The following is a 20,196-nucleotide window of genomic DNA, read 5'->3' on the forward strand; positions in this document are numbered from 1 at the left end:
ACCTGTGTGCTGGATTTTGCTAAGGAAGGGAATACACTGAGGGGGTGCCAACTCGCACCCCCAATGGTGGATCCAGAAGCAGAGCTCTTTTTGACTTGAGTTTCCCCACGAGGTGTCACTCTGGTCATTTCTATCTCTATACTTCCCACGCCTAACTTCCGGCTTCTCGCTTGCCCTCTCCCCGTTCCCCTCCCGCCCTGTCTCCTAGCAACTGAGTCCCCCCCCTTTCAAAACCGCCCCTCCCCCTGAAGCGAAGGGGCGGGGTCATTCTGGTGGCCCTCGCGCGCTCTGCTTCTCTGACGTCACTGGACCTGCATCTGTTTTCCTGTGGCTGTTATTTTCTTGCCTTCCCAATATGTGAAATGGGGCAAGGGGGCATTGCTGTGCCTGCTTTATTTTAGTGTCCTCAGAACAGTGGTTCTCAAACATTTAGCACCAGGACCCACTTTTTAGAATAAGAATCTGTCAGGACCCACCAAAAGTGTTGTCATTAACCTAGAAGTGATGTCATCAAGCAGGAACATTTTTGACAATCCTAGGCTGCAATCCTACCCACACTTACTCAGGAGTAAGCCCCATTGACTATTACTGTTCAAAGCATATGTTTTTCTGAAACTGTGGGTTGGGACCCACTAGGTGGGTCGCAAGCCAATTTCATTCATTTCAATATTTTATTTTTAATATATTAGACTTGATGCTACCATGGTATGTGACTGCATTTGGGGAAATGTTACAGACCTGTACTTTTAACAAGCTGCTATGTATATTCTTTTCACAATGGTAGTAGATAGGACTTACGCCTGGGTAAGTGTGGGTAGGATTGCAGCCTAGGATTGCTAAAAGTCTTCCTGCTTGATGATGTCACTTCCGGTCATGACATCACTTCCAGTGGGTCCTGACACATTCTCACTCTAAAAAGAGGGTCCTGGTGCTAAATGTGTGAGAACCACTGATACACAGAGTAGCCTGCTAAAAGTACAGATATATCACATTTCCCCAAATGCAGTTACATACCAGTCTAATATATTAAAAATAAAATATTGAAATGAATGGGGACCCACCTGAAATTGGCTTGCGACCCACCTATTGGGTCCCAAATCACTGTTTGAGAAACATTGGCTTAGAAGATTCCACTTCACTGCTAAAGTTGCTTACTGCTGCCTGTGCAGAGAAACCACTGGTCATGTGCAAAGTGCCCCCCCTAAACACACACACATTCTCCTGCACTTGTACATTTCAGGAGATCAACAGTGATAAGCATGATGTTTTTCAGAGAAGCTTGGCTGCCATTACTAGTTCTATCTTTGTAAAACCCTTAATAACTTTTAAAGGAACTCCAAAGTTCTCTGGAACATAGTTTGAAAACCATTGATCTCTAGAAAAAAGGTGCCTGGGGGGACATGATTGAGACATACAAAATGATGCAGGGGATGGATAGAGTGATGCTCTTTTTGCTCTCACACAACACCAGAACCAGGGGACATTCACTAAAACTGAGTGTTGCGAGAGTTAGGACAGACAAAAGAAAATATTTCTTTACTCTGTATAGTCAGTCTGTGAAACTCCTTGCCACAGGCTGTGTGGATGTCATTTGACCTTGATGCCTTTAAAAGGGAATTGGATCAATTTCTGGAGGAAAAGTCCATCACAGGTTACAAGCCATGATGGGCGGGTGCAATTTCCTGGCTTTTAGAAGTAGGCTACCTCAGAATGCCAGATGCAAGGGAGGGCACCGGGATGCAGGTCTCTTGTCTTGTGAGCTCCCTGAGGCACCTAGTGGGCTACTGTGAGATACAGGAAGCTGGACTATATGGGCCTTTGACCTGATCCAGAAAGACTCTTCTTATGTTCTTATGCCATCTTTCTGCAGTCTCTTGGCTGGTGGGCAAAACAGGGACAATAGTGTGTTTTAGCAGATGCAAGTTTCCATCTCTTTTTGAGACTGATGGCAGATGAGAGCTTCCATCTCTTTTTGAGACTGACTCCTTGCTCTCCCACAAGCCTGCCCACTGCAGCAGAGTTGCTCCCCATTCATCACCACTAATAAAGGATGGGCTTGACCTGATCCAAGCCAAAAGGGACTGCATGCAGAAGTTATGCTGGAGAACAAGGAACATGACGTTTCTCGGGGAGGGAGAGGGAAGGAGGGTCCCTTTGCCTTTTCCCCCATAAACGCTAAAAGGTATGAATTGCTGTTAGCATTTATTACTGTAATAATGATTCCTCACAGAAATGGGTAGCAAATGCCTGCTTTGCTCCCTGTCACATACTAGACCCGAGTCTATGTAATATCATTGATAACATATAAAATTCCTTTTGACAGATGGGAAGTTTCCAAAATGAAAAAGCTCAAGAAAAGGGGCCATGGCTCTCTGGGAGAGCAGCAGCTTTCTGGGCAGAAGGTCCCAGGATTGATCTCTGGCAGCATCTCCAAGTGGGCTTAGAAAACAACCCTCAGAAACTCTGGAGAGGCAATGCAGTCAGTTTCTATGCTAGATAAACCAAGGGTCTGACTCAGGTGGTCTTCTGTGTTCAACTCTATGGGCAGCTCAGCATTCTGTTGGCCAGCAATTCACTGATGTGGCTGTATTGAAGATGGAAATCCTGTGCCTTGGAAAGCTGCATTACAAATAGCAGAGTAAGGGCGCAATCCTAACCCACTTTCCAGCATCAACATAAGGGCAATGCAGCTCCAAGGTAAGGGGACAAACATTCCCTTACTTTGAGGAGGCCTCTGTGAGTGCCCCCCACTGCAGGATGCAGCACACATCCCATTGGCACAGCTATGCCAGTGCTGAAAAGTGGGTTAGGATTTGGGCTTAAGAGGCACTGGCCCATCTATGAGACCAACTGAGATAGTTGCCGTGGGCAGCAGAGTCGTAGGGGTCCATCCAACCACCCGCTCACTTCCATTGTGCTTCCTCCCACTCCCTGGCTTGAGAAAAATAAACATCGCCTGGTGTTCTGAGGTGGACATTCATCTTATCACTCAATTCTCATAACATTGAGCAGGTGCAGCAGCCAAGGTCCTGTCACAAATTTAGGAGGGTTTGGGGTGCTCAGAGTTCTTGGTTCTCGAACCCTAAAGCCCTCCTGTCCAGTAGTACTGCCACCACCCTGTACGTGCCAGTGTCTCAGTCCAGGGACACTGAGACCCTCTAGGCTTAATTCTATCCCTTGCAGGCACTGAGCGCTTTCTCCAATTAAAGCTTCAGTCCTCAAGTTACTAGACCTCAATGAGCACTTGGTAGCTTGCTGAACGGCTAGGCAGGATTCTGAACTTTTGTCCCCAACAGACAATGAAACAACTTAGTAAAAGCAGTTTTAGTTTATTAAATACATAAGGTTACATAAGGCAGTAAATGCTAGATGCATAAACATCTAGGAAACATGAGCAATAAAATAACAAAGCTAGCTGGTTATCTCTGTTAATCCCTATCTCTCACTTGGGTCAGCTTCTTATAGATCTTTTAGCTCCAGGCTAAGGTGCTACATTCCAATGGGTTGTAATTCTTGTTGTCTGTCCTTTCTGGCCAGCAGAGGAGAGACAACAATCTTTGTGTTTGTTTACTCACATTCTTGCAGCTAGGGTTCAGGCTCCACATGCTAACCAAGGCCTCACATGTACGAGTACATATTCATGACAGGTCCTTGATTTGGGTTCAGCTTTGGTGGCTTCTCACGGGAGCAACTCAGGGAAACTGTGGGTCAGGACCCGCTAAGTGGGTCGCAAGCCAATTTCTGGTGGGTCCCCATTCATTTCAATATTTTATTTTTAATATATTAGACTTGATGCTACCATGGTATGTGACTGCATTTGGGAACATGTACAGACTTGTACTTTTAACAAGCTACTATGTATAATCTTTTAACAATGATAGCCAGCGGGACTTACTCCTGGGTAAGTATGGGTAGGATTGTTAAAAAATTTCCCTTTTGATGATGTCACTTCCGCTCATGACATCACTTCCTGCGGGTCCTGACAGATTCTCATTCTAAAAAAGTGGGTCCCGTGCTGAATGTGTGAGAATCTCTGCCTTAGATAGAAATCTGGTGATCTGAACAAGATCAGATAAGGTGCAAACCAGCATTAGCAAAAAAACCAACCATTTAAAAGACTGAAAGAAAGTAACTGAAAAGAGACTTGTTAATTATGAAAAGAGATTTTAATAACTGCGATAATTTAACCAAACAATGTTCCTAACAGTGAATGATTGTGGGGGTGAAAATGTGTTGGGTGCAGCAAAAGAAAATAAGGGAACCAATGGAGGGCAAGGGGGTGCAGAGGAAATCCTGCTCTTTTGCCCCAATCCCTGAACTAAGACGAGGGAAGGTTGCAGAGAGGGGCTGGCAGGTGGGCAAGAGTTTTAAAAATGCCAATACTGTGTGTGCCTGTATGAAGCCTGGACCAGATCCAGCTTGTCAGGCTGCATTTGGGGTCACCCCCCCCACAGTCTCCTTGGTGCAGGTGGACCCATAATGCAACCTAAACCTTCCCATTATGCAAGAGATTCTGGCCCAGTTGCACCCCCTGAGCTGCTGGTGCTTATCCGGGGCTGATGGGGCAGCTTGGAGGCAACTTGGGTTCCACTGTTATTGGAGTGACAAGGCTCACCTTCAAGTCAGTTGATTAAGAGCCCCATCCTACGCATGGCTACTCAGAAGTGATGGATATTTTAAGGGTTAACCTAACTTCTCTCAGATAAGAAAAACACCTGAAATTAAGAGCCAAAGTAGTGACTAGTTTTTCTGTTAAAAACAGGATAGAAAAGGTCATTATGTCAAGATGACCTGTAGCGAAAAACAGGTGTGTCATAGCTTTTCCAAAAGGAAAATTCCAGGGTCTTATGTAATCAAAGTTGCAGGCCAGAAACTTCTCCATACATGGCTAACAGACTTCCCAGTCAGGGCTGGAACCATGCACCAGTATGCCCAATAAGGAAGTGGAAGTGACATGCAATATCACATGGGTCAGTTGTTTGTGACAGAGTACAAGTAAGAAGTTTTGGGTGTGGTTCTCTGAGAAATCAATGATCCACCATGGGGTAACTTCAAACCTGTATCTATCCTAATCTATTCCTAATCTGTAAATAGCATGTAAATAAACTTTCTATACACTTTTAAAGGAGTCTGTGTCTGCTAAGCATTGACTCAGAGACAGAATCCCAGAAATCTCTCTATCAGAAGCAAGTCCCGTTATAGTCAATGGGGCTTACTCCCAGGTAAGTGAGGCTAGGATTGCAGCCGGACAGCCTAATCCTATCCACACTTACCTGGGAGTAACCCCCATTGACTATAGTGGGACTTGCTTCTGAGTAGACATGCATAGGATTGGGCTGTAAATCTACAATCCTGTCCACACTTACCAGGGAGTAAGCACCATTGACTGTAACGGGCTTATCTTCTGAGTAGACATGCATCGGATTGGGTTCTAAGGCTCCAGAACATGCAAGCGGACCAGAGTCCAGTCCCCTGCCCCGCGTCCCCTCCCTTCTCGTGGCAACGAAGGGGTTAAGCTTCAAGGGTGCCATGCGAAGCCCCAACCTGGTCCACCTTCGCTCCTTTCCAGCAGGCAGTGTCCTCATTTGCATGCGCAGTGCCCATTGGAGGAGGGAGGCCCCGCCCTCGCGACAGGTAAAGGGGTGTTCTGAACATGCTGGAGCAAGGCGAGCAAGTGGCGCACAGCGGGGGCGGTTCAGCTCCTGAGCTCAGCGGTTCGCCACTTGGGCAGGTAAAGGGCAAGGAGCGTGACCCCTGGTGGCCGCCGAGGCAGCGCCAGACCAGCAGGACCCGCGAGTGGAGGCCCCGCCCCCCGTTTTGCCTCCCTGGCCTGCTTGGCACACGCCCCCCCCACCGCCTGCCAGCCTTGGCTGGGCATCCCCCAGGTGGGTGTCCAGGTAGGCTGAGCCTCCAGCCCGGGACACGCACAGACACCCTGGACGGCTTCCGAGCAGCCTCTGCAGCAGGGGAGGCTTTGCACACACAGAAGTCCTTGCAGGCAAAGGATTCGCCTGTGGAACGGATGGCTTCGGCGACTGGAGACTGGAATTGGCCCGGATAAAGTACTAGTCATCTCCTTGCTGCTCCTGCGACCGCTGCCTCCCCCTCCTGAGCGCTGCCTGGGTCAGGAGGAGCAGCCAAGAGGGACTGAGAGGTCAGGCTGGAGTACTAGGTGTGTCTACTCAGAAGTTCCATCAGATTCAATGGGTCTTACTCCCAGGAAAGTGTGGATAGGATTGCAGCCCAAAACCCCATCTTATGCATGTCTACTCAGAAGTCCCACTATGGTCATGCCATGGAAAGTGTGGATAGGATTGCAGCCTCGCAGCCCAATCCTATACGTGTCTATTCAGAAGTAAGCCTCATTATAGTCAATGGGACTTGCTTCCAGGTAAGCATACATTGGATTGCAGCCTAAGCTCCTGAACAGCCACTGCTGCCTCTTCCCAGCACTTTGTTCTTTCCCCTCCCAGCGGTGTCCTGACCACTCAAAGCTGCCACTGAATGACTGATGGCCCTGGACTTGCAAAGACTGCACTGCAGGGGCGTCCCTCCCTCCCGGTCTGCTGCAGGAGAAACCCTGGTTCAGGCAGACTCCCTCCCAGCCACGCTCTCGCCCCACAGTCCTCACCTCCTTCTCCTCAGCTGTTTCCCTTGGGGCTCTCTCCTTCCAGCTCCCCTCTTGGAAAACTAACACACTGGACACAAACATTGACCATGGGGGGGCAGACAGGTCATATCAAGGCACAGCTGTCCAGAAGTGGCATTGCAATGCAGTTGCCCACCATACGCCCACAGACATGGCCTCTGGTTCATATGCCAAAGGTTCCCTGCCCTTAAAACCTACCCCCCCCCCCCCCGTATACTGACCTCTCCAGTGGACTGTAGGCCTCATAACACCCTATGGGGCCTACAGCTCGAATATTAGTATAGGCTCCTAGTAAACTCTGGTCATCCCATCCACTATCTAACAGCCAGTGTTTACTCTAGTATCAGTTAAAACAATATATCTGAATTTTGCAAAACTTCAGTAGAGATTAATGCAGCGGTCACTCTTGTAAAGGCAGATAAATGCCATTTTGAGGGGTTCCTGGCTTTCGACCTAATTTCAGTGCTGAAGCTACTTCCAAAACCTTACTTCATAAATCTGTTTCTATCAAGTGATGTGCATCAGTAAAATCACTCACCTAGTCTCTCAAATCAAGTAGCCTTCTGATCTTAAAGACGGGTTTTGACACCATAGTGGTGTTCAATGACAAGACTGTAGACATGCAACTGGGATCTGAAAGTCTGATTCATGCAGTTTTTCATTCTTGCCGCCTCCTCCTTCACCCCCAAATTATGAAATCAGCTGAAGATAAACACTCATTTTTATCCAGTGCAGCCCTCAGTCTCCACTTGTTCAAGCAAGCAACCGTGATTAGTAAGCTAGAGATGGATGACTAATGAAAGTCGAGTCCTACCAAGGTTGGAGTAATGACAGGAAGGCATTATGATCTTGGGGCCTATTCCCTTCCTTATACACATCAGATTTCAGGTTCTTATCTTTCTAGCAAGAGCATGACAGTAAGGTGGAAACAAGTCTGACCCTAGCCATTTGCCAGGCAAAAAAAGAGGTGCAGGGAGCTCACTTTCTTCTTCTTTGCCACAAACTATTGGACTTTGCTCCAGCTGCCAGTTTCCTGCTGACCTGAAGGGGAGCCACCTTTGGTACTGACTAACCATGAGCAGGAGTTACCATGGCCTAGGAGGTCCCTCGTCTAGAGGGGAGGCTGGGTTTATGCATGGGCTTTTGTAAATTACTGCATATGTATAAGCCAATTTGATGATCATTTCATCAAAATGTGGAGGTATCAACCTACAAGTACATCAACACACCCCAAGCACTCAACACCTGGAGATGAACTCTACCTACCCCAAAGAAGCAAGCCACCAGGCATCTACAAGGTTACTCACAAGACTAGTTTAATTAGATACACATAAGAGCTGGGCTCCTTTAATACCAAAAAATAAAAGGGAGAATCAGGGTGGGGTAGAGAACAAGCCACAGCTGTAACGTTACCAGTCTTTCATTACTAGTTTACCTGCCAAGAGATATCTCCAGGGACAGGGGATATTTTAACATGCGGACAAAAATTAAAAATGAAGGGGGAATACACACATACAAGAAAAACAAGCATCAATCTTAAAAACAGCATGAATGGGCATACAAAAGAATGTTCATATTTTTCATTTTTCCCTCCCAGGAGGATTTTTTTCTATAAAACAAAACGTAATTTGAAACGCCAGGGATTCACAAAGTACCCCTGCCAAAACACCCTCCCCCTTTTTGTGCTTCCCAACATAAAGGCAGATCACTGGGAAGCACTGACATAAGGATAAAGTGGGGAAATGCAACAGAGTCCCAAAATCTTGCTGGCAGGCAGTGGAAATTGCAGACACCAGTAGTGGGACCTCCTCCTCTTCTTAGTGTCAGCTGAACAATGGGACTCTCACCCTGAAGGCTCTTAGGCCTCTGGGGAGTGCAGGGGTCTGTAGATGTCAGCCCCTCTTCCATTACACAGCCAAGTGATAGCAGCTCTTCCATCCCTGCCACGGGAGTGGGGTGAATAAGTGAGTGTTGCAGATTTTCAGTCACCTCATTCTCCAACAAGTGAAAATAAACGTTTCAGGGAAGTGGAGGTCAGGAATTAAAACCAGGGTTGACGAAGAGAGGCAAGGTTCTCTTTACCGGGTCTGTTCAACTGCAAGAGATACAAAGTGTTAGCCAAAAAGTTTGTCTAGCCTACCTTGGGGTTTCTATTGTTTATGAAAAACCTTCAGACTTGTGCCAAAGAGTGTCCACCCTTACCTAACCAAATGCTCTTCTTCCAATAGCATGTGGGAAATAGCATCTCCCATGGGGCCAGCAATCCATTTAGCCCTGTGCTAACCCTCCCCCCTTTACTCTAATTCCCCCTGCCAGCAGTACTGGTCATCTCTCACACTGCTCATCCAGAGCATAGTACCATTCCAATTCACCAGCTACCTGTAGGACAGGCCTGAGTACCCAATCTGCTTTCAACCTCAAGCAAGCACTTTCAGATGACTCCTAGGTCACCCCCCCCCCCACCTAATCTGCAATTGCAATCAAGGGTTTCCTGCCACACTCACTGTAGGAAGAGATGTCAATCTCATCAGGTAGCTCACTGATGTTCACTTCAAAGCGGTCCTGCACTTCATTCAGAATCTTCGCATCATTCTCATCAGACACAAAAGTGATGGCCAGGCCTTTTGTGCCAAAACGCCCAGCACGAGCCACCTGCAAAGTCCGCAAAGGAGAAGATGAAGCCAAAAGTCCAGAAAAGGCAGTGCCTCCCAACAAAGAGAAGGGAGACTCCAAACTCAGAAGAGGACAAAACAAAAACACACTAGGACACATTCAACCCACCCAGGCCAGGTCAATTGCTCAGGTATGAAGAGACATCAGGACAAGTCAGAGACTCTAGTCTGAACAAACTCATCAGTGCAACAGGTACAACCTGGACTTTACACACACCCATACAAACCACCTTGGGCCTTGTAGGATACTGTTTCACTCACCCGATGCAGGTAGGTGTCTGAATCCTCTGGCATGTCATAGTTAAAGGCAATGTTGACTCGCTCAATGTCCATGCCACGACCAAAAAGATTGGTGGCCACCAAGATACGGCGCTGAAAATCCTTGAACTGCTGGTACCGTGACAACCTATAAGTAGAGGTGTTTGAAAACAGTTATTTATTTTACTCTGAAATAAGCCTTCTGAGCTTACTGTTCAGTAAAAGTTAGGCTGTAATACTCATCAGAAACACTGACTCAACCTGCAAGACCTACAAGACTCAAAAAGTTAACAGTGATATCCCTTCCCCTCTAGAAACCCCAATCCTTACACTGTCCCCCCAATGACTATCACTGTCTGCTCTAACTCATTAGATGCTCTTGCCCTTTTGGGCTCACTCTGACCATTAACCAGACTTCATCTCCCCATCAAGATCTCTCCATCCAAGACTGGGAATACACCTTCATCTGTCAACTGATATAAATGTACAGCTTATGTCACATCAATATGGTTTCTGATGGGGCCATTGCTCAGGGCTTAAGAAGCATCACAGGAGTCAGAGACTCTAGTCTGAGCAAAGTCATCACAGCAAATGAACCCCCTTCAGACAACACACCACCAATGCCAAGTCTGCTCCTCACCTCTCTTCCTGGGGCATGCCTCTGTGTATGGCAATGGCTGGGAAGTTCTGTTCCACCAGCAGCTGAGCCAACGCGATGCAGCGCTGCACAGACTTCACAAAGATCACCACCTAGATGGAGAAGGAAAGAGTTAGGACAGCCACACCCATTGAGTTCGGGAGTGCAAGTGGTCTTGTTTTGTTATAGTCTAGCACAAGGCTGCCCTTCTCAAAACTGGTCAAAGTAGGCAGACTGGAGTCAGACCAATAATCGATCCAGGACAGCACCAGTGACAGCACCTTGCACTCAACTGTGCACAGTACACAAACAATTCACTCCTAAGTGTTCACTAACATCCAGTCCTCCTTTAAAAGCTATTCACAATCTACAGGGCAGAAGGGCCATACAAATGCCTGCAAAACAGCCCAAAACTAGCAAATGGGGATGGGGCAGTTTGGCTTTAGCACTTACTTGGCTTCTGTCATGGTTCCTATTCCAATCATGGTAATCCTGCCCCACCAAACTACTTATAATAATAATAAAAACTTAACATTAATTTTAAATAGCAGCCTTTTAAAAAAAGCATTAGCAGCTATGGGAGGAGTAATCAGGTTATGAACTATGACAGGAGCAAGGTGGCAAAGACCCTTCTAACCCCCCTATCACTGCTGTTTCACATGTACCCCATCACAAACTGTACAGCTCAGCCAGGAATGGCAGAAAAACATACTGTTTCCTCTGAACAGCTGTTCTCCATTTGTTTCTTCTCCTACCACTTGTGATACACAGACATACCCTTCCCCCTTCAGCAATGCAAAGTTTTGCAAAATGTGGAGTGTTTGAATTTTTGCACAGTTCATTTCCCAAGCCCACACCTGGTTTGCTTTTATGTACTATTCCCAGATTCACTCCATCATCGAAAAGGGGCCAGAACTATATACAGTACTCAGCACACATTAACCATGCATTTGTCAGGTTTGCTCAAAAATGACTAAATAGCCAAAACCATCCTCCCGCTTGCTCCTCACTTTCTACTAGGTAACCCCTCTTGCCTTAAGATAGGGGGAGGAGATAGGATAGACTGGATTTACCAAGATCTGGTCCCTCCCTCATTGACAGTCCCCATCCCGAGGCAGAACCCACTCCCAGAAGGCACCTGGTTGAACTCCAGCACATCAAGTAGGTCAAAGAGCTTGCGGTTCTTCTCGTTGTCTTTCAGTTTGACATAGTACTGCTGCAGACCGTGCAGCGTCAGCTTGGTCTCGTCATCCACGAAGATCTCCATGGGCTGAGAAGCAAACCCAGGGTCGATTAGACCAAGGCAAAGCTGACCTGGGCTTGGAGGGAGGGGGACAAAGAAGCACATACGTGCACAGGAGCAACTCCCACTCACAATAATGCTTTCCCCTGCTGCATCTCCCCCCCACCCTCAGTCCCTCAGGAAAGAAGACAGAAAGAGAGATGGCCCCCACTGCCACCTCTATGTCAAGCAGCTCCAATACAGTTCACCTTGGGAAGCAACATTCTTCCCATTCAGCTGAGAACTCCTGTAGAGTACTCTGGGGAAGAGACCAAGACCACAACCTCTCAAGAGCCTAATCCTTTCCACATCAGTACAAATTTAGTATCCTGAAGGCTCCATGGACTCATGCTTAACAGGGCATGAATTTTAAAACAGAAAGATATCACAAGTCCTTCGGAAAACTATGGGAAAATCTAAACTCCTTCTCCCCCCTTGCCCCCATTGGAACCAAAGCAAGAGCACTTGCAGAGGAAATTCTATTGTGTATTCAAGAGCTCCAACCACCTTAGCTGTAAGAAGTCTCAACAGTTTCTCACAGGTTTCCTCCTACCAGCACACAGGAAACCTTGCTCAGAATCACTCCACATTTTTCAACTCACTATAGAGACATTGACACATTACACAGCTGCCTAACTTTTGTGCACAGAATCAAGCGCCAAATTATATGAGCCAACAGCAGTAACCAGAACGGCATCTCTTTACCCTCATAAGCACATGAGTCTTATTTCTTCCCAGTAATTCATTTCTCTGCCTGATCAAGAAGTCTCACGATCCCCCTCATTAGGACCACTGGCTGAATCCTATTTTTCCAAGGACTAATTTAACATTCCCACAGACACTACCTACCAACTTCAATACGTTTCCTGCTAAAACATCTCACAGCTCACTCAAGGGACCCCTCAAGTCAAAACAACCCTTGTTCCACATGAGGCAGCAGGAGAAGGAGAAAGGGGTAACAGAAAGCAAAACGATGCATTTTTGCCAGTTCAGAACAAAAAAGGATAAAACTTCTCCTCCGGGTCGCCAGGCGTCTGCTTCACTGGCTGCTGCCGATCTCTTGGATCCCTCGGGGAGTCCTTCGCCGCAGCTCTCCAGAGTGCCAGGCAGGGTGAGTGGGCAGGGTGGGACAGGGCAAGGAGGGTGGCACATGTACATGCATGCTGCAAGTGCGTGTGTGTACCTGATAACAGGTACATGCATGGCAGTGAGAAAAAAAAGCTACACTTGCCTGGGTGTGTGTGGGCCAGGATCTTCTGAACGTGGGTGTGTGGGGGACCAGGATCTTCTCAAAACGGTGCTGAGAGGTAGGTGGATCCCACGCTGAGGGAGGAGTGCACGGAAAACAGGACAGCAGGAGGAGGCGGCATGAATTCTGCGCCCCCACCAGGTGTGGAAGCAGAAGAGAGGATCCTTCTCGAATGGATCCCCTCGAACACCACTGATGATCTCCAAGTCAGGTGTGCCAGCTGGACAGAATGAGATCATGGTGTGAATGCTCTCTAGCCCTACTGGGAGAGGCTTGTTGGTTGTGTGCTCATGTGTGCTAGCTAGTGTCAACCGAATGATCTTCCGGAAAGTGTGTGCCCTACAAGTGCCTTAGGGGAATGGGGGCAGACGATGGGCAGCAGCGGTGCAGCCCAGGGTACTGTTGATAGTGGTGGCGTTCTAAGCTCTGGACCCCTGCTCCTTCCCTGGATGGGGACGGAGGGAGGCTGGCCAGTCGGCAAGATGGATAAAGAAGGTAGAAGGGATTTAATTACGTCTTGCATGAATTTGCGGCACACAGGGCGGATTTCCTTGCTGAGAGTGGCACTGAACATCATGACCTGCTTTTCGTGTGGGGTCATGCGGAAGATCTCCTGGACATCCCGACGCATATCTGCAAGTTAGATAAGACCAGGTTAGAATAGCTATTTGTAGTAGCCTGAGAATCTAGCAGGTCACCTCTCGTTTCTCCCCCCTAAGCACATCCACATGAACAAGTCACAACAATATAACAAATCTTTAATAGTTCCTATGCCTGTCTGTTAAGAGGGTTAGAATTCAAGGGAAGGAACAGAATTATAAGCAACTCGTGAAAAACTATGTACCCACTCTCGTCATCTACAGGAACATTACCAAAAGAGGGGCTACTCCTTCTCCAGCAAGACTTTCCCAACTAGAAAGAGGGCAATTATTTCCCCTCTCAAAAAGGTAATTAGAAGGAAATTCTAGGATAGCCTTCCATCACCTCACCCCTGCTGCAGGTACTTTTTAATAAGAGTATAAGGTACTCCAAGCAGTTACACAAGCTCTAACTCCAGCAGTGAAAACAACCTCTAATTGTGAGTCACTTCTATATGTTTTGGTCAGGTCAACTTAAAAAAACAAAACAAAAAGGAGTGCTTCCTTCTCCTTGCCAAAACAGAAAATAACTGACCCTAAAGAGAAAGATAAGGTGCTATGTTGTCCAGCACACTACCAGCATTTCCAGAGGTTTGCCTTTTAAGGACAGAGTCAGAACACACCTAACACAGGGACCACTAACGTGACACACAGAAGGGAAAAAAAAATCAAACTGCCGTGCCTCAATTAAGCATGTCCTCCTGAACACAGTCTGCAAAAGGACTTAATAAAGTTCCTTTTGTTCATGCAACCACAGCTTCCAATTATTTAGAAGTTTCAACTCCAAGCTGCCCCACATGACATCTATCTGCCTCACCACACACACGCCACTCACCAAGCTGCTCAAGCATCTTGTCACATTCGTCCAGGATGAAGTGCTTGATGTGTTTGAGGTTGAGACTCTTGTTGCGGGCCAAAGCCAGGATGCGGCCCGGGGTGCCCACCACAATGTGGGGACAGTTCTTCTTCAGCACCTCCTCATCTTTCTTGATGGACAGGCCCCCAAAGAACACCGCCACCTAGGAAGAGAGAGCAAGAATGGGTAGCCAAATTTGCGAACCAGGTAAAAAACATGAGTGTTCTTGAAAAGATCCTTTTATTCCAACACCAAACAAGGCCAGTCTTCACTAGCTCGAGGGGAATTTATATATGGCACCAATTTAAAAGGTGACGGAATGATGGGAGAAAGAGGTGCTTGACAGCAACTGATTTCAAAGTAGAAAATAATCACCCAAAGCAACTAGTTCCATTCAACAAAGTCCAGGAAAAAGGATAGAAAAACTGCTATTACGGAAGGCTGCAAATTGAATCAGAATATAGGCAGGATGAGAATTCTTTGATTACTAATGAAAATGTTAACTTGGCCACCTCTGCTAGTTTCAGCCCCAGCAAACTTCCAGAATTACCAAATCCAGAAATCTTCCAACCTTCCGTACAATTTTCTAGCAGCCTAATCCCAACCAACTTCCCAGTGCTGATGCAGCTGCAATGCTGCCCCAAGCTAAGGGAACAAATGTTCCCTTATTTTCAGAAGGTCTCAATCACCCCTTCCCACAGAATGCATGTGCCCTGTTGGCACGGCTCATCGACACCGGACTGGGCAGTAGCTGTATTTCCTAGTGTTCGTCCCCACACAGGCAAGAATTTTGCACACACTTAAGAAGCATCCCTATCTCAGACATCAGGGCTCACTGCTATGAAAGCCTCAGCTCCCCGGCTCTTACCTTGACACTAGGCATGTATTTGGAGAAGCGCTCATACTCCTTGCTGATCTGGAAGGCCAGCTCACGGGTGTGACACATGACCAGCACAGACACCTGCCAAGGAGGGTAGAAAGAGCTTTCAATATATCTCCATTGATTATTCCTCCTGCCACCCAGCCTCACCCAAATCAATTTACTTCGAAGACATCCATGCTTTCCCTATAACCACCTACCCAGCCACCCTCTTGACAAAACCACTTTCCCTTTCCACACATACCTGTCCCGTGACTGGTTCCAGCTGCTGTAGTGTAGCAAGAACAAAGACCGCAGTTTTGCCCATGCCAGATTTTGCCTGGCACAGGACATCCATGCCCAGAATGGCTTGCGGAATACATTCATGTTGCACTATATTGAGAACAAAAACACAGTAAGTATCTCTTGCCAGTAAAGAGTTCTTAGGAGCCCTCACTTTTCAGATCCCCTTGGCTAACTTCCTAAAATCTCCCCAACACCTCAGGGCTCACCTTCTGAGGGGTGCTCAAAGCCACAGTCAACAATGGCACGCAAAAGCTCTGGTTTTAACAAGAAATCCCGAAAGCCAGAACTGTGGATAGAGACGTAGGACCCCTTAACGTCTTTTTTGGACGGAACGTCCACTCCTTCTCCAGCTGCCTGGTTTTCCACCTCATCATCTTCGTAATCCAGCAACTCATTGTCAACATCATTCTCGGTCATGGCGATGCCTCTCTCTAGAAACTAAGACAAAGACTGGGGTGAAACTGGAGCCAGAACCCCCTAAAATGGAAAATCCCTACCATTGCCCTGTTCAAGGAGGCCCAGAAAAATTAACTGGTGCACATTTCTAACAGATTAGTCTTCCATCTCCCTACTTCTGAATTGCCATGTGAATGTTACCAGAGTAGCACAATGTTACCAGAGTAGGACAATTTCTTCAAAGATGCTTCCATGCATCGCAAACAGGATGCTTTGCATCCTAAAAAATGAATAAGTCCGAATAATACTACTGGATAGCCTCCTCTTTGTGAGGAATGTACTGCTCATAGACATGAGCCATAGAAAAAGAAGGCAAAACCTGCTGAATAGCACTTAAATACATTACTATCCGTTTCCACCAGCATGCATACAGCATGGAACATATGAGAATATACAGTGCAGTCAGAGGGTAGACCAACATACTGAAAAATTGCATGTTTGCTATCTAGAGTACATACAGGATGTACAGCAGGGACCCCTAAATGTTAAACATAGTATTTAGATGCAAATTACTCTCCTCCATCCCTCCCATGCCAACTCCCCCCATAGCCCACAAATGCAGCAATAAAATTTCCAGGGTGGCAAGCAAATGACCTCTGAAAGTCACTTGAGTTCAGCGTCGGAGAGATTTAGTTAAGGGTTAAATCCCTGTTCAGTCACAAAATTGTTGGGTGTGTATTTCTACCTATGCCTTCCACAGAGGGCTGTTACAAGGTTAAGAGGGGAAGGGGGAGAAGAAGAGACATTCAACATACACCGTACCTTTCCCTTGAAGGAAATGTGGGATAAAAAGTCACCAAGAAATAGAATTTCAACATATGCACAGAAATACAAACAGATCCCAACTGACCCCCGAATTGCACCATATTCTCTATGAGATGTGCAGTTCTAGGTGTGCACCCTCACCCTAATCTAAGCAAACATCACAGAAGCAAGGACACTGAAAGGGTGTGTGCAGAAATTGGGATTGCAAATATTCTCCCTCTTCTAAATCCATGAAGGAGTAGAACTGCTTTTTTAGCTTTTAGAATCTGAACAGCCAGCCATCACCAACCACAGAGAGAGGGCTGAGACCTTGAAATTGCATTCCACATCCATTATGGAGAATTCTTCATATCTCACAAGCCCATCTCCCTCTCTGCTTGTGGCACATTCAGGGAGATTTACGGCCTGCCATTCACTATACTGTGGATTCAGCAATACGATCACTCCCCAAACCCCTTCACATACATCCAAAGATTATACAAATATTCCTTAGGGCGCAATCCTACCCAACTTTCCAGCACCAAGGTAAGGGCAATGCAACTCCAAGGTAAGGGAACAAACATTCCTTTACCTTGAGGAGGCCACCCTGACTGCCCCCAAACTGCAGAATGCAGCACATGCCCCACCGGGACAGTTATGCCAGTGCTGGAAAGTTGGTTAGGACTGCATCCCTAAATATACAGTGTGCGCGTATACACAAACACACATATACGTATTTACACATATACATATGTGCGTGTGCGTATATATGTGTGTGTATATATATGTGTGTATATATACACACGTGTGTACACATATATATAGGTGTGTGTATGCGTATATATATGTGTATGTATATGTGTGTATACACACATAAATGTGTGTATATATGTGTGCATATATACATGTATAGGTGTGTGTGTATGTGTGTATATATACACACATGCATGTGTATGTACATATGTGTGTGTGTGTTCACACTATATATTTAGGGGTGCAATATATATGTATACATATGTATATGTATGCGTATACATTATATGTAAATATATACTATATATACATATATAAAGTATACACTATTTATATACTTATATTTTTAAGTATATGAATATTCCCAAATAAACAAATGTTAAGAATACACCCCCACACAGCAAGTGAGGATTCAGCAGGCCTTCAAAGGCCCCATCTTCAAACATAGATGGGGTTCCAGCAAGTGGCTTGGATTAACCCTAATTATTAGCCTAATGATAATAAGTAGCCCTAATGATGCATGAAGCAGCATCCTGCAGCTGCACCCCAAAGCCCGGCCATTTGAAAAACGCACTTGCACCACTGAGCAAAGCCCTGATATCTTTATCACGATGCATGAGTTGAGGCCCTGCTGAGACATGGGGGGGGGCGAGAGAGATGCCAGAATTAACACTCGGTGTGCCTCGTTCCCCCCTCAATATCCGCCAGAAGGAAACAGATGCGCCTCCTCTCCCCGCGGGGCCAGGTGCGGGGCGCCCCCGGAGCACCACGGAGCCGATGTTTCTGGATTACGAACAGCTCAGGGGAGCCGAGCAGCGCGCGAAGAAAGAGGCGCCATCTTGCATTCTACCACTCAATACAATAGTAGCGAACGGGCCGACCCCCCCCACCTCTTTGAACTCCATTTTGGGCCACCTTGAAGCAAAAATGACCCCTCAAAAAGCGCCCATCAGATAGAGAATCGCCTGAATAATCGATATGCACTCGACTCCGGGGCGGATGGCTAAGCGGAAGGAGAATAGAAACACGATTGTCGGAGAGGCTCTTACCTCCTGCGAGGGGGAGGGGCTGACCAGCAACGCAGAGCAGCGACCACAGTCGAAACGCCGCCACTTCCGGGAGAGAGGAGGCGGGGCGGATGCTCGAGGAGGCGTCCGCAATGAGGACCCCGAGGGCGCCTGCTTCCGTTTGTCTAACTCAGTGCCTGACGAAAAAAATGTAATTAAAGGAAATGGCTGCCTCGCATGTGCACTCAGAGAGTGTTCGTGGCTTTCATTGCAGACAGTAACTGTTTTTTTATCAGGCTTTTGCGGTGGCCACCAAGTGGGCTTAATTTGCGTTTCAAGTGAGGCTTGTTATTGGTCACTTTGAAAAAAGGACCGTTGGGCGTTGTAGAACGTTTAACGGCGTCGCTTGTTTTCTGCAGGGGTGGGAAACAAGCTCTTGACAGCTGATTGGTCTGTAGGGGCAGCCCCGCCCCCCACAGAATGCTCAGAGGGGGAACTGCACCTGTGGAATTTCTGCCTGCTGCATTGCCAGTAAAGGCAGAAGAGCCCTGGGCAAAAAAGCAAGTGGCAACCAACACCTCCTTGCAGATGGTTCCACACAAACACAGTCCCTGCACTGAACGGTGTCATTTACCCAGCATGTCACTAATCTGTGGAACTCCCTGCCACAAGATGTGCTGATGGCGTCTTGCTTGGATGCCTTTAAAAGGGGACCAGACTTATTACTGGAGGAAATGTCCATCACAGGTTACAAGCCAAGAGGGGTACATGCATGTAATTAGTCTGTGGAACTCCCTGCCACAGGAAGTGGTGATGGCATCTGGTTTGGCTGCCTTTAAAAGGGGACAAGACATATTTCTGGAGAAAAAGTTCATCACAGGTTACAAGCTGTGATGGGCATGTGGATGTAATTAATCTGTGGAACTCCCTGCCACAGGAAGTAGTAATGGCATCTGGCCTGGTTGCCTTTAAAAGGGGATTGGACAGATTTCTGGAGGAAAAGTCCATCACAGGTTATGAACCATGATGGGTATGTGCAACCTCCTGAGTTTAGAAGTAGGCTACCTCAGAATGCCAGATGCAGGAGAGTGGCAACAGGATGTAGGCATCCTGTTGTCTTGTGTGGTCGTGAGGCATCTGGTGGGTCACTGGGAGATGCAGGAAGCTGGACTAGATGGGCCTTTGGCCTGATGCAGCAGGGCTCTTCTTAGGAATGTGTAGGAATGTGGCTTTTTAAAGTGATAGGTTGCTTGGAATATAAGAAGCAAACAATAATATAAAATGAGATGCTCAGCAATGACTGCATCTCAGTACTGTACTTAAGCCAGGGTACAAGTCAGAGTACTGTACTTAAGCCAGGTAAGTTGTGGTTTGCACTGAGTTTAGGGGGCAGAGGCCTGAAAGTAACCAAAAAGTCAGGCCCTTATTAGTGGCCTCTTTCCTGATTGGGTGGTTACACATCTTGACCAGAATGGTTTTCCTGGCTACTTACTAGTGGTGGAAAATGCAAAGTTGGGGAAAAGACCACTGAGTCATCTCTACTAACAGTGCACATGTTTCGTAGGGAGGGTGGAGGCTAGATTATGCATAGTGTACAAATGCAAACTGTGCTTCCACATGGACTTTGATTAGAGGTGACTGGGCATTGTTTTGCAGGCTGCAATTTGGCCATTTACCTATGCATTTATACTGGTCTTATCACTGCTATGCAGATAAACCAGTCAGCCCAGAGTAGAGCCTGAGCTCTTTATCCTAAAGCAGGTGACCTACCAGGCTATACCTATCTATCTAACTCCAGACCTATCTAACTCCAGGCTACCTATCAGGCAG

General features: G+C 46.9%; 1 protein-coding gene and 1 non-coding gene across 2 annotated transcripts; both read right to left on the minus strand.

The window, feature by feature from the left end:
- Positions 1-7,943: 7,943 nt before the first annotated feature.
- On the minus strand, positions 7,944-18,501 carry DDX39B (DExD-box helicase 39B). Its single transcript, XM_066616188.1, has 11 exons — positions 18,409-18,501; positions 15,613-15,844; positions 15,366-15,493; positions 15,110-15,202; positions 14,221-14,404; positions 13,262-13,380; positions 11,355-11,486; positions 10,220-10,329; positions 9,583-9,727; positions 9,154-9,301; positions 7,944-8,744 (listed from the first exon to the last, which is right to left on the minus strand). The coding sequence occupies exons 2-11, from the start codon at positions 15,821-15,823 to the stop codon at positions 8,728-8,730; spliced, it is 1,287 nt and encodes a 428-aa protein (XP_066472285.1). The 5' UTR covers positions 15,824-15,844; positions 18,409-18,501; the 3' UTR covers positions 7,944-8,727.
- On the minus strand, positions 9,446-9,510 carry LOC136643404 (small nucleolar RNA SNORD52). Its single transcript, XR_010794007.1, has one exon. It is a non-coding gene; the product is annotated as a small nucleolar RNA SNORD52 (small nucleolar RNA).
- Positions 18,502-20,196: the final 1,695 nt, after the last annotated feature.

This window comes from Tiliqua scincoides, chromosome 2, assembly GCF_035046505.1.
Source record: "Tiliqua scincoides isolate rTilSci1 chromosome 2, rTilSci1.hap2, whole genome shotgun sequence".
NCBI classification, from domain to species: Eukaryota; Metazoa; Chordata; class Lepidosauria; order Squamata; family Scincidae; genus Tiliqua; species Tiliqua scincoides.